This window comes from Gouania willdenowi, chromosome 5, assembly GCF_900634775.1.
Source record: "Gouania willdenowi chromosome 5, fGouWil2.1, whole genome shotgun sequence".
Lineage (NCBI taxonomy): Eukaryota > Metazoa > Chordata > Actinopteri > Blenniiformes > Gobiesocidae > Gouania > Gouania willdenowi.
This window is the reverse complement of record NC_041048.1, coordinates 15,801,892-15,814,119: the sequence shown is the minus strand read 5'-3', so window position 1 is coordinate 15,814,119 and position 12,228 is coordinate 15,801,892. Positions and strand designations below refer to the sequence as shown.

At 39.0% G+C, this 12,228-nt stretch overlaps 1 protein-coding gene across 3 annotated transcripts in view; it reads left to right on the top strand.

Annotated features, from left to right (window-relative positions):
- LOC114463030 (semaphorin-3F-like) overlaps positions 1 to 12,228 on the top strand; it is a 66,502-nt gene that overhangs the window by 41,807 nt on the left and 12,467 nt on the right. For 2 of the 3 annotated variants that reach the window (XM_028446252.1, XM_028446251.1), the window contains exons 5-10: positions 1,542 to 1,661; positions 4,201 to 4,290; positions 5,019 to 5,112; positions 6,811 to 6,930; positions 10,674 to 10,813; positions 11,503 to 11,617. In XM_028446252.1, coding sequence (XP_028302053.1) covers positions 1,542 to 1,661; positions 4,201 to 4,290; positions 5,019 to 5,112; positions 6,811 to 6,930; positions 10,674 to 10,813; positions 11,503 to 11,617 — 679 coding nt within the window. The remainder of the gene's footprint in view (positions 1 to 1,541; positions 1,662 to 4,200; positions 4,291 to 5,018; positions 5,113 to 6,810; positions 6,931 to 10,673; positions 10,814 to 11,502; positions 11,618 to 12,228) is intronic. The other variant, XM_028446253.1, reaches the window with a different exon arrangement.

The following is a 12,228-nucleotide window of genomic DNA, read 5'->3' as shown; positions in this document are numbered from 1 at the left end:
CCGCGCTTTACTGAATGACAGATGATGACAATTCAACACCAATTCAGAGGAGATGTCGGTTCATGCAGGAGGTCAAAGGCAATCATTCCCAATGTGCTCACAGTGGGGGAGCACAACTGTGCGCTGAATAGTACACACAGGGCTGCAAGCAGAAACACACACACACATTATATACCTTCATGCACACTGAAATACACACATCATGCGAAACCCCTGACTCGTGCATCTGTCGTGTTGCTAAGATGTGCCAAAAAGCCTCATCCCCCATTCTGCATACATTTTCTAAATACATGATGGTACATCTTTACTATTTTACCAGCTGTCACCAGCAGGAAAAATGACATATATGAACACATATCATCAGACTATACATTTCTGCTCCAATTATGATTTTAAGACCAGCGAGGCAAACAAACAAAAGAGATTTACCGAGACCCGTAAAGCACTGATGTGCTTACACTAGCAGCTGGTGTGCAAACCGGCGTTGAAATGACGTTAAAGTGACATGATGGTCCTACGTTGAGAAGACGTCAATGGCTGGTGCACAGTGAAAGTTTTTGCTACATATTTTTCGGACGTCGGAAAAAGTCGTCTCGTCTTAGACGCCCAAAGAGAACGGCCCAGGTTGGATTCGAACCCCTGATCCTATGTGTTCAAGGGTGAAAGTCATATCAAGGTCAAGATGAGGTCATGGTCATGACGAGGGCTGAATGATTAATTGCATTTGCGATATTATCGCGATATCATAAAACGCAATTTTCTTATCGCAAAGGCAGCACATATTACTTTTTTATTTCTTCGTGTTGTACTGCCCTGTTAAGTTCAGAGTGTTTAAGAAATGCAGTCCACATGTTTAGTCCATATGTTGGAGGGGAAAAGCCACAGATTTGTTTGCTTTAAAATGTATATTTTATGTTTATTTAAAGTTAAAATAAATCTGAAATGGTTTATTATGAAACAGATGAATTTATTGCTTGTGTTCATTGAAAAATACATGACAAGAGGCCCTTGAAGAAATAATTGCATATTAAATCACATAATTGAGGAAAAAAAATCGCAATTAGATTATTTTCCAAAATTGTTCAGCCTTAGTCATGACGTTCAGATGCCAACCTATTTTGGACGTCGTACAGACGTGCAGATGTGGTCCTGATTGACCGACACGATATGGACGTGATCTGGAGGTCCAGTTGATGTCGGATGTTTAGTGGGATTGTCTGTAAAAGACTAAATAACCTCTTTTAGGAATTATTTTTACTCTGAAAAAATCTAATATTTAAATTTGGCAGACAACAGTACACTGAATTGGTCTATATTTAATATTTACAAAGAATGCGAATATTTCAATTTCTAGAAACAGGAATTTTCTACAATGGAGCCACACGCTTGTGGTTTTATTTTCACCCTCATGTTGTTTTTATTTCATCAGGTCAGGAGAGATAACAACTATCCATAGGAAGTTTTTTTAGGCGTACATTTTTTTTATTAATACATTTTAAATGATAATCTTGTTGCCTTTTTTTTTTTTTTTTGCTCCGCAGGGGGAATGTGGAAACTTCATACGCCTGATTGAGCCATGGAACCGGACCCACCTGTATGTGTGTGGGACGGGTGCATACAACCCCATCTGCACCTACGTGGACCGAGGACGCAGGTCACAGGTAACCAAAGACAAGCCGAGCGAGCAGCCATGGAGACATTTGACCTTTACTCTGCAGCTTCTTAAAGAACAATATCAGCCAATCAATCTGAGGTCGGAGCATCTCCTACTTCTGCTCCTCAGTTTCACGGGTTCTGCTTTTCTTCCATCATTTTCTTTCTTACGGTTTTTATCGATTTGTGACGGTTGATGCTCCAAAGGGCTGAGGGTGAAGAGATCATCTCACCCCTCCCTCAGTCTTTGGGTTATTACCAAATTGCTGTTGGTAACGTACCTAACTGCAACTGAGTGGAGATCACTTCAATCTTCTCTTATGTTACCGAGGTTGATTCCATATCTATGGACAATTCCCTCTTTCTTGTGCTCTTCTCTCGCCCCTCACCTGTTTATACACAGCACAGCCTGTGCTCTGTCTTTCTGTCTGGCTGAGAACCTCTGAATGGCCATCATTACTGATGGAGACGCTCATCCATCATCAGCCTTGTAGCTCACCCCCTCCTGTCATTCCTTCCTCTGTCCACCCTTCACTCGATGGCCACGGGGAGCGCCTCGGCAGCTGCCGGCCTGGTTATAGTCCACACACTTACATTCACTGCTCTGCCTGTTTAGTCTCACTGTTCAAATGTAGGGTTCAGATTTCCATTTAAAGGTCAGTCTGCGTCTTGTCAGTCTGCTTCTCCCTAAGGGCCTAAATGTAATGTTTCTTCACACTGTAAAGATGTTTCTCACTGCAAAAAGATGTAACCAAGCGATTATACTGTATATCGCTGCTGTTATAACTTGGCATTGTGTGACTCTTGCACGCAGTTTGTTCGCTCATCACTGCCTAGTTCTCTCTGCCTTATTGTAGCTTTCAGAGTGCTGTATATCCTGTACTAGTTTGGGGGGAAAATAATGAAAACATTTCTTCTTATTTTGCATGCTGTTTTGTTTGAATGGTTGAATTGTTATGAATAGGGCTGGGCAATATGGACCAAAACTCATAACTCAAATTTTTTTCTCAAAATGACGTTATAAGATATAAATCTCGATAATTTTAATTCAAATGAAGCCTGACGAAAAAGACAATTCAGGGTTAATTTTGCTGATGCAAAATGCCACACAGGCACATTTATTAACAAATGTTTTTCTCCTATAAAGGACAGCATGTGTGAGTGAGTTCTTTAGTGTGTAGGGCTGGGAAAAGCTATTCTTTTTTAAATGATTAATCTAGCCATAATTTTTTTGATGCAACGATTTTTCCAGTTCGATTCGATTCGACTTGATTTGATTATTGATTATCTCCCCATTAATTGACTAAAAGTAATTTATACATGTTGATTTACACATCAAAAATGACAAAAAAAAATGATGAATTCCTTAACATTGCAATATATTTATTGTGTTGTTAATTATTTGTGTAATTTATTATGTTTATTGCTCTTCAACTCAAAATTCCAAAATAAAGTTCAAGTAAGAATATAAAAGCACAAAATAATGCCTGTAGGGTCAGAAGTAGCATTCAAACAAGCTTTCCTTTTACCTTAAGAGAGGTGTGTGTGTGTGTGGTGTGTGTGTGTGTGTGTGTGTGTGTGTGTGTGTGTGTGTGTGTGTGTGTGTGTGTGTGTGTGTGTGTGTGTGTGTGTGTGTGTGTGTGTGTGTGTGTGTGTGTGTGTGTGTGTGTTTCCTCCTTGTCCCGTTGACGTGCTGCCGTCCGGTCACACCCCGGATAAAGGACGAGGGTTACGGGAAACAGCTAAGCTACCTTTGATGAACGAGTGCGTGCCTTCACTGCCTTGCACTTTTTAAACTCGGAGGAGCCACTTGCGTTATTTTTTCTCCGGTGCCGCCATCTTTGTTTGGTTTCAGACGACGCATCGGCGTGCACATTTTGCGTCAACGTGTTTTTTGCGTCAACGTCGACGTGTTGTCCCGGCCCTATTACTGTGGCATGTTTAGGAGTTAGGTCTAGGTTAGTACGCCCTCAGCAATCCATCAAACTGTGCTTTTTATGCTGTTCTGAGAAGAAGTGAAAGCAGCGACTGCCAAAACAAGTGTTTTAAAACAAAATAAGCTCTAAAATATATACCGATGTCAGCGATATTGTAAATTTTTTATATCGTCAAAATAGAAAACTCAATATATCTTGAATCTCGATGTATCGTCCAGCCCTAGTTCTGAATCTTTTTTTAGTCTTTTCACACCTTTTTTATTGCATGCTTTCTGCAGAGGGATTACTGTTGTGCTCGCATGACACTTAATCTAATCTGGGCTGTTTACTAAATCATAAAGGTCACCCACCGGGCTCTTGTCTATCCCACCCCCACCCCCCTACCCCCCCTTTTTTCATCTTCAATTTGATAAACGTGTTTCTCTCTACCAAAAAATACTTCATCTCGATTCTAATTTTTGTATTTTCTTTAATCTTGTTTTTCACTTGCTTTTGGGCTTTTTTTTCAGTCCATAAAAGTCACAGTCATCATCGGGTGAACCGATAGCTTCAAACTGGGCTTTTCAATTTCAGTAATGAGATGGCCCACTGTGCCATGTCTCCTTTTTAGGGGGGCCACTTCCTACAGGGCAGCCAATCAAGAGGAAGAACGAGCCGGGCAGCAGACCTCAGCAGTACATCAGAGCATTTGGAGGCCAAGGTGGGCTGAAGCAACTTTTATAGATTATGGTGCCCACCTGGAGTTAGTTTCTGCTCAAAGCACAGGAAGTGGGGACAAGAAAATGATGCCATGTTGTGTTTTGAAGTTTTTAAACCTGCTTTCTAAAACCTTTTAGACTACTGAAACATGGGCATGCAATTCCTAAAACTTCTACCATTGCACAAGGTTTACTAACGATTTTTTATATTTTTGCCTCCAGGTATTATAAAGATTAAAATGCCATGTCTAAACTTCAGGAAGTTTTAGTCATAGCTGTAAACTGTTGACCAGAACAGCTGCTATTATCCTTGATTTGTATAAGTGGTGTTATTTGCAGCATTTGCGTCCAAAGTTATTTTGTTACTACAATATCCAACATCGCGTAACAAGCTTTGACATTAACTGCATATATCTGTCAGACCTCATTGGCCAGCCTTGAAGTACCTGACAGGCCTCCATAAACACACACACACACACACACACACAGTGTTGACACAGATGTCTAACGTGTCTTTTAGCACAGTGGATTAATGAGTTGTTGTGAGTGCCTTAAACGTCAGTATAGGGTGATGGAGGAGTTTTGCATCGCCTTCTCCTCCTCTTTCACTGATTTATTTTTTCTACTTTTTGTGCCTTCTCAGCAGAGAAAATAGTGCTGTGAGAGAATTTTTATTGATTACATTGCAGCTCACATTTCATAATGATTGATGACTTTCTTGCATTTTCAGGAGTACATTTTTCGGCTTGAACCTGGCAAGGTAGATTCCGGAAAGGGAAAATGTCCCTATGACCCTAAGCTCAACAGTGTCTCTTCTTTAATCAGTAAGTGCCCTGTTCCACTCAGTTTATTCTGTGTTTGAATTCATTATTGTACCCCAAAAATAATCATTTTTTGTCCTTGAACTTGTTTTTTTAATCATATAAATCCATAGTGTAGGCCTTATAGATCAATAAAGATTATTTGCTAGAAAAAACAGATGTAAAAGGTTAAAATTGCAGCTCGAAAGTTTGTTTTTATCTCCACTGTAAACACGCATTGTCGGAAAAGTTTTACACATTGCATTGTGGGATGTGGAGTCCCTTGAACGGATACATTAAAGTGTTTTTTTCTTTATTCTTACCGTGATTTTTTGTGTTTGCCCCAAAACCATGTCAGGTGTTTTCACTGACTAAAAGTTGTAGCAAAATATTAGCGAATGTTAGGGGTTGAACAGACTAGTCGACTTTAGTGTTGTTTCGTGAGTATGTCTACGTGACGTCAACTAGTCACAGACTTCGGCACAACACCGGCTTCTTTGAAAGAAACCGAAACTACCGTAAAAACAGCCCAAACAAAGTCTAAACACCGGCACTCGGCTGCCACTCGGCTCGTACTAGTCGACTAGTACGCACATAGAGTCGACCTTTAAAACGATGTAGTTGTTCAACCACTAGCGGATGTCCGACCAGTCCGAAATTGAATGTCTCGTGGATTTAAAAGTGATATCACCGGGAATAACGGCAACAAACTAGAGCAAAAATGGTGTGAAGCTAATCTTTGTCGTTCGTGTCTGGCTTCTATGCATCTGCGTATGGTACTCCACATCACATAATTCAATGCGCAAAACTTTTCCCAACATTGTCCAAAAACTACGTGATTACAGCGGAGATGAAAACAAAGCTTTGATTTGCAATTTTGACCTTTTTTGAGCAAATTCTCTTTGATTTATGATTGATCTATGAGGCCCACATTATGGATTTATCTCATTTTAAAATAATGATTCTCCAGCAGCTTTAATGTATTATTGATTATTGTGTTGCTGTTACTTCATTAGGACCCTACTCCAATATTCATTTTGTTATCATTTCACTGTTTGTCTCATAGAATTGTTATAAAATCACTAAGAAAGCTTGTCGGTTATTAAATAAATGCAAACATCTTCCACTAAATACAATGAAGAAAAAAAGAAATTTATATTTCAGATTAGTAGACAATAATGTTAAGAATCATCGAAATAACTGAATTGATTGTTATAGTCATTCAGTGAGATCACCTTTTCAGTCAGGTGGATGCACACACATCTGTATCTTGGTGGTCTTTTGTGGTCACTTGGTTTCAGGTAGTCAGAGGTGATCAGTGACCTGTAGATGTGTGTGTGTGTGTGTGTGTGTGTATCCTCATTCTTGCAGCTGTCTGTCACTAAACTGACTGGCCTAATGTGGATAATTACATTAAGATGATGTGGTCAAAAACTGTAAATCATTCATGAAATAACGCAGATCACTGTAATCTAGTTTATTTTTTAGTCACAATTATACATTTTGACATCATTGGGAAACATTAACCTCTTGCTGTGTTTTGCCGCGTTTGCTGCAACACCAGCTGTCGTTCTGTATTTAACTTAAAGAGCAACAATGTTACAGTTTTTATATGCCTTGCTAACATTTATTAGAGAAGACAGTCTATACTTGATCCTGAATGTTATACTTTATTGTGACCTCTTCTCCACACTGTCCCTCTTGTTCCTGTGTGACTGACAGATGGAGAGCTGTATGCAGGAGTCTACATCGATTTCATGGGAACAGATTCTGCTATTTTTCGTACGCTGGGGAAGCAAACAGCAATGAGAACAGACCAGTACAATTCCAGATGGCTAAACGGTAATGTCTCCTCTCACAGTTTATTAGCCATCAAGCGGTATTGTTTTTAGGTGTCTCTAGTTCAGCATTCTTTTATGTAATAATCCCTTCACACTTTAAAGTTGTCTTGAGGTTTCAGTGCCGTCTAAGAACGCTGATCTTTCCACTCTGCTCCACATGCAACAGCAATCCTTTGACCCGAAGCTTAACGTTCACTAATTGTCCGCATGCCTGCAGTGTGTGACAGCAGGGCCCATGCTATAGTATCAGGCAATGATTAGTGAAAGTCAATAATGACTCAATGTTGACTGCACTCACTAATATATGGAGATTATGACAGTGATGTAAACACTGGTTGGGTACTTTGGGTGGATGTTTCCAAATTAATGACAGTTCCCCCCACCACCACCACCACCACCACCCCTGCAGCTGTGACCCCGTTGCCCTGACAACAATCCCATAGCAGCAGTGCAGTGAATCCGGACACCTGAGTCCTCCTAATCAGCCATGAGGAATATTTGTGATCTTCCCCCCTTCCCCCATTGCATGGCTTCTGGTTGCCCCCCCCTCCTCGTTTGGTTTTGGTCTGTCCTCATTTGGGACCCGGGCCTGTGTCAGCAGGGAGGGGCTGCCAGTGGTGACCAATAAAATCAGCCGTAGTGACCCAATATTGAGTGTTTTCTCTCAGAAGAAAAAGTGAACTTTTTTCTGCTGAATCTACCAACCTTTGTTGCTTCGCTAGATTATAAATGTAATCAGTAATGAGTCAAATTAAATGAAATGACTCACGGTCGGCTCCGTGACCCTGAAAAAGGAGCAAGTAGGTCAGCTTAACTCCTTATAGTGAGGTAGACGTAATTTATCAACTAGTAACAAATAAGAGTAAAAGCAGAGTGAATAAATTAGAATAAATAAGATACATAAATCCAGATCTTGTTGAGGAAAAAAGCTGGGTTCATTTGATTAGTTTGTCATTTCTTTCAAGCTAGAGTGTTGATGGACAAATGGATGATGAGGTGATGGAAAATGTGCAAAAGCTTAGAGAGTTCACAGCTGCAACAGTTGCAGACGCCATAGCTGTTGTTGTCGTTTCACTCGCTGTTGTGTTTGGCAACAGTTGAGTAAAATTCAATTCTAATCCAGTAGGTTTAGTCGCAGGCTGATACATGGGGTAGAGCAGTGTTTCCCAACCTTTTCTGTCCAATATACCTTTTTCTTCTGTCTTAAGGCGAGTACATCTGTATTTTGTTAATTTGTCTCAGAAGGCTTGTCTGAAAGCTTCACTCATATTTTTTCTGATGTTTTGACCATTTTAGGTGTTGATCTTCATGAGGAGTGTGACAATATCTCGATACGGCGATATATCGCGATATTTTTCCGCACGACTGATTATCGATATGCTCCCGCTAAGTATCGATTTTTTTGGATTTTTTTTTTTTTTTTTTTTCAAAACCTTTTCTGCATTTCACTAAAATGTGTAGATACATCTTCACAGAAATGTTGTCACAGTTTGTTGAAGGAACCAATATATTGTTTACTGGAATATTGCACTATAATGGTGTCACTGATAAGAAAGACCCTATTTTTTGTCTACAGAAAACACTATTGGAGATACTTATTCATTTACATTGGTATGTTGACACTTATTTACAGAAATGTTGCACTAAAAGTCACTGTTCATAGGACACTTTTTCAATTTATTGTCTTTCAGAGATATAAAAGAAAAATGGTATTTTTTCACTTGATCTTTTTTTTCTTATGACATAGATTATCGTAGACTGATTTCTGACCAATATATTGATAATCGCAGTATCGTCATATCGTGAGATAATCGTTATCGTGAGCTTTGTATCGCGTATCGTATCGTGAGGTACCCAGAGGTTCCCACCCCTAATCTTCACCTTCTTTAATGTATTTTAAAGAGTTGCGCCACAATGTATTATCAATAGATGAGGAAAATGTCTGTGAGCAAGCGGAAATTTTTTCTCATAATTTTAGAAAAAATGATGAGACCCTGAGGTGTGTTGAAGTACCCTTACACCTGTACCCCTGATTGGGAACCACTGGTGTAGAGGGTTAAAAGAAAAACTGCTTTAAACTGGATAAATATTCTTTTGACGATTATCAAGATTTTTTCTTTGCTCTGGAAAATTGTATTTCATCCAAAAATGACTCTCTTCCACTATTGCTGTGTGTGCTCTGAAAAACACTGACAAAGGGACTTTCCAACACATTTCTGATGTTTTCACAGATTTTAGGTCTCATGTAGTGACACATATCACAACCATAAACAAACTAGAACAAAAATGGTGTCACCGTCTTCATTGTCTGGTGAAGAAAATCATGAAATCATGGTCAAAACTAAGTAGAAACACATCTTAAATATCAGAAAATAAACTTCTAACAATGCAGTCGAACCTTGTGTTTTAAATTTAGTGTGATACGTGAGGTCTCTTCATATACAGTAATTTGTGGCTAAACCACCAGGATGATGCTCTTTTGAATTATCACTTTTTGTTTCTTTTTTTTTTCGCCAAATCGGTCATGAAACCTTTTTACTTCAGCACCATCTTTGCATTCTTCTAATCTACAGGATTCCCAATTCCACAATGCAAACAGTTGCATTACCCTTTGTCAGCAAACCCATTATTTATAATGGAGTCAAATTCACATTTGCGAGCTGCATTTTCAATCTTCAACATTTATTTAATGATCTACAATATGTCTGTTTAAAGAGGGGACAGGAAAAATAAATTAAAAATGAAAGAAGTGATAGAGATTGTCACCAACAACTTTAAATCAAATCCTATACCAAGTCAGTAAAATTAGAATATGTTATTATTATATATTTGAAGATATTAGTGCTTGTATTTACATGCAGCCTCCGTCAAGACCAGGGGTTCTCAGCTGGTTTCACCCTGGGATCCACATTTTGCCACGGTCATTAATTTGCGACCCAATTCATCAGACCAAATTTAGTTTTTCAAAAATACCTGTTGAAATCACACATATAGATTATGTATAATTTAATGTGAAACATGCATTTCACTGCATGCCTGTCAAAAAAAAAAGTTTCTTTCAAAATAAAAGACATATCCAACATGAGAGACATTGAGTATATATTTATATATGACCAGCTGTCCGTGACCCACCCAGTTCAGGTCCGCGACCCAATTTTGGGTCCGGACCCACTAGTTGAGAATCATTGGTCTCGACCAGTGGTCTGCGACCTTTATTCTCAAAGGAGCCTTTTTGCCTCATCTCACCTGGATTAAAGTCCTTCTGGAGCCAAAAAAATACCTCCTAATGTTTTTTGTAGTTGACATATTTGTAGTGCTATAAAAAATAACTTGAATTAGATAACACATGATCATGTCAGTCAACACGTACTAATTGCTAATTTCTTGCAACACATCAAGCATGTTAATTAAGTTAATTAAATATTTTTGCACACAAATGAAATCTCTATTTTCTCCCAGAATAGTCTTTCTATTAGTTTAATTATCTTACCACAGATTTAAAACTTAAGGTTAGCCACAGGTGTAAGGAATTTGTTATCATGATTTTATTTGGTGTCAATGTCATTAATACCCTCTGTAAGAAATAACAATTCATAGTTTTAATTTTTTTTTTTTATAGCTATAGGGAGCCATTGAAAAGAGCCACATGAGGCTCCAGAGCCGCAGGTTGCAGACCCCTGGTCTAGACCAACATTTGGAATGAGATGATTAATGAGCGCTACATATTGTTGTTTGTCCCCACAGAACCTACGTTTGTCCATGCACACCTCATCCCTGATAGCGGAGAGAAGAACGATGACAAACTCTACTTTTTCTTCCGTGAGAAGGCTTCAGAGATGGGTCAGAGTCCCATGACCCAGTCCAGGATCGGCCGGATCTGCCTAGTGAGTTCTTATCTATTCATCACCATCAGTGAACGGTGTATGTATACTGTTACATACAGTATAGTTTTTCTCTGTTTTGATTGAGACTTTTAACTGCATTTTTTTTTGTAAAATTAAACTTTTATCTACATATTGATTTCAATTCAATAATATGCAACTGGAATAAAAAGGCCCAGGGACTGTATTAATGTATAGAGAAATCATTGCTGTGGTCCTTTATACTTCAGCTGTACTTGTTGATCTAGCAGCTCATTACAAACTGCCTCATGCTTCCCATATGTACATGGTTTATGTCTCCTTTATAAAATATTAGCCTAATACGGTACTCTTTATATATAAAGTACATGTTACATCATCTGCTTAGGTAATAAAAACAAGCTGTTTTTAATCTACTTTAAAAAAAAAAAAAAAAAAAACACATTGAATGAATTAAATCGATGATGTTTTGTCTTCTAAATTATTGTCCTCTGGTTAATAAAACATTTTCATCACATGTCCTCTCCAATAGTAGAAGTTGACTGAACTCTGGAAGTGAAAACACAAAGCTGGCCCAGGCCAGTATTAACGCTGGCCCAGTAAAAACAGATGCAGTGCAGGTGTCGGTCTGGGTCAGACATTGGTCTGAATCATCCCTGTGAGGCCCTACTGGAGCAGAGTGAGAATGACCTCAGTGTTTGTCTGCCTTACAGAACGACGACGGTGGACACTGCTGTCTGGTGAACAAGTGGAGCACGTTCCTCAAAGCCCGTCTCATCTGCTCAGTGCCTGGAGCTGACGGCATCGAGACGCACTTTGATGAACTGAGTGAGTTGACTTATGATTTCCAACTGAGGAATCCCCATCTATCTTTCACCCTTTGGGAGCATCCTGGATGCTTCCTTTCATCTTGAGAGCCTCTATATCCTGTCTCTGCTTATTGTTTATAGCTATATCCTGTGTGTACCACCTGTTGGCTGTTCATGCTCTTGAGATTTGTGACCCACTCTAACTCAAAACTCAAAGATTCCATGAAATCATGTGTTTTTTAACAGTGTCATGCTTGTTTTTTTTTCCCCTTCGAACACTTCTCAGAGCCTATACATCCACACGGAGCTGCTATAAACAACATTTGGACAAAAAGAACTCAAGAGTCTCACGGAAAAATGCACATGTATATTTACGACCGTTCCAAACGACAGCTTTTATATCAACAACCTTTTCCTTTGTATGGTTCTCTTCACATATGCTTGGCATAACTTGACAGATTTACACAGATTTGGCTGCAGAGCATGTCAAAGGAGTGCACGGTCAGCTGTGTTTAGCACAGCTCTCTACAGGTCCAAGAAAAGCTGCAGCTGTAGATGAAGGTGTTACTGACTTATGCATGTTCATTTGAACATGTTGATCTGAATACTTTCAGTTTTGCTAAAGGAAGA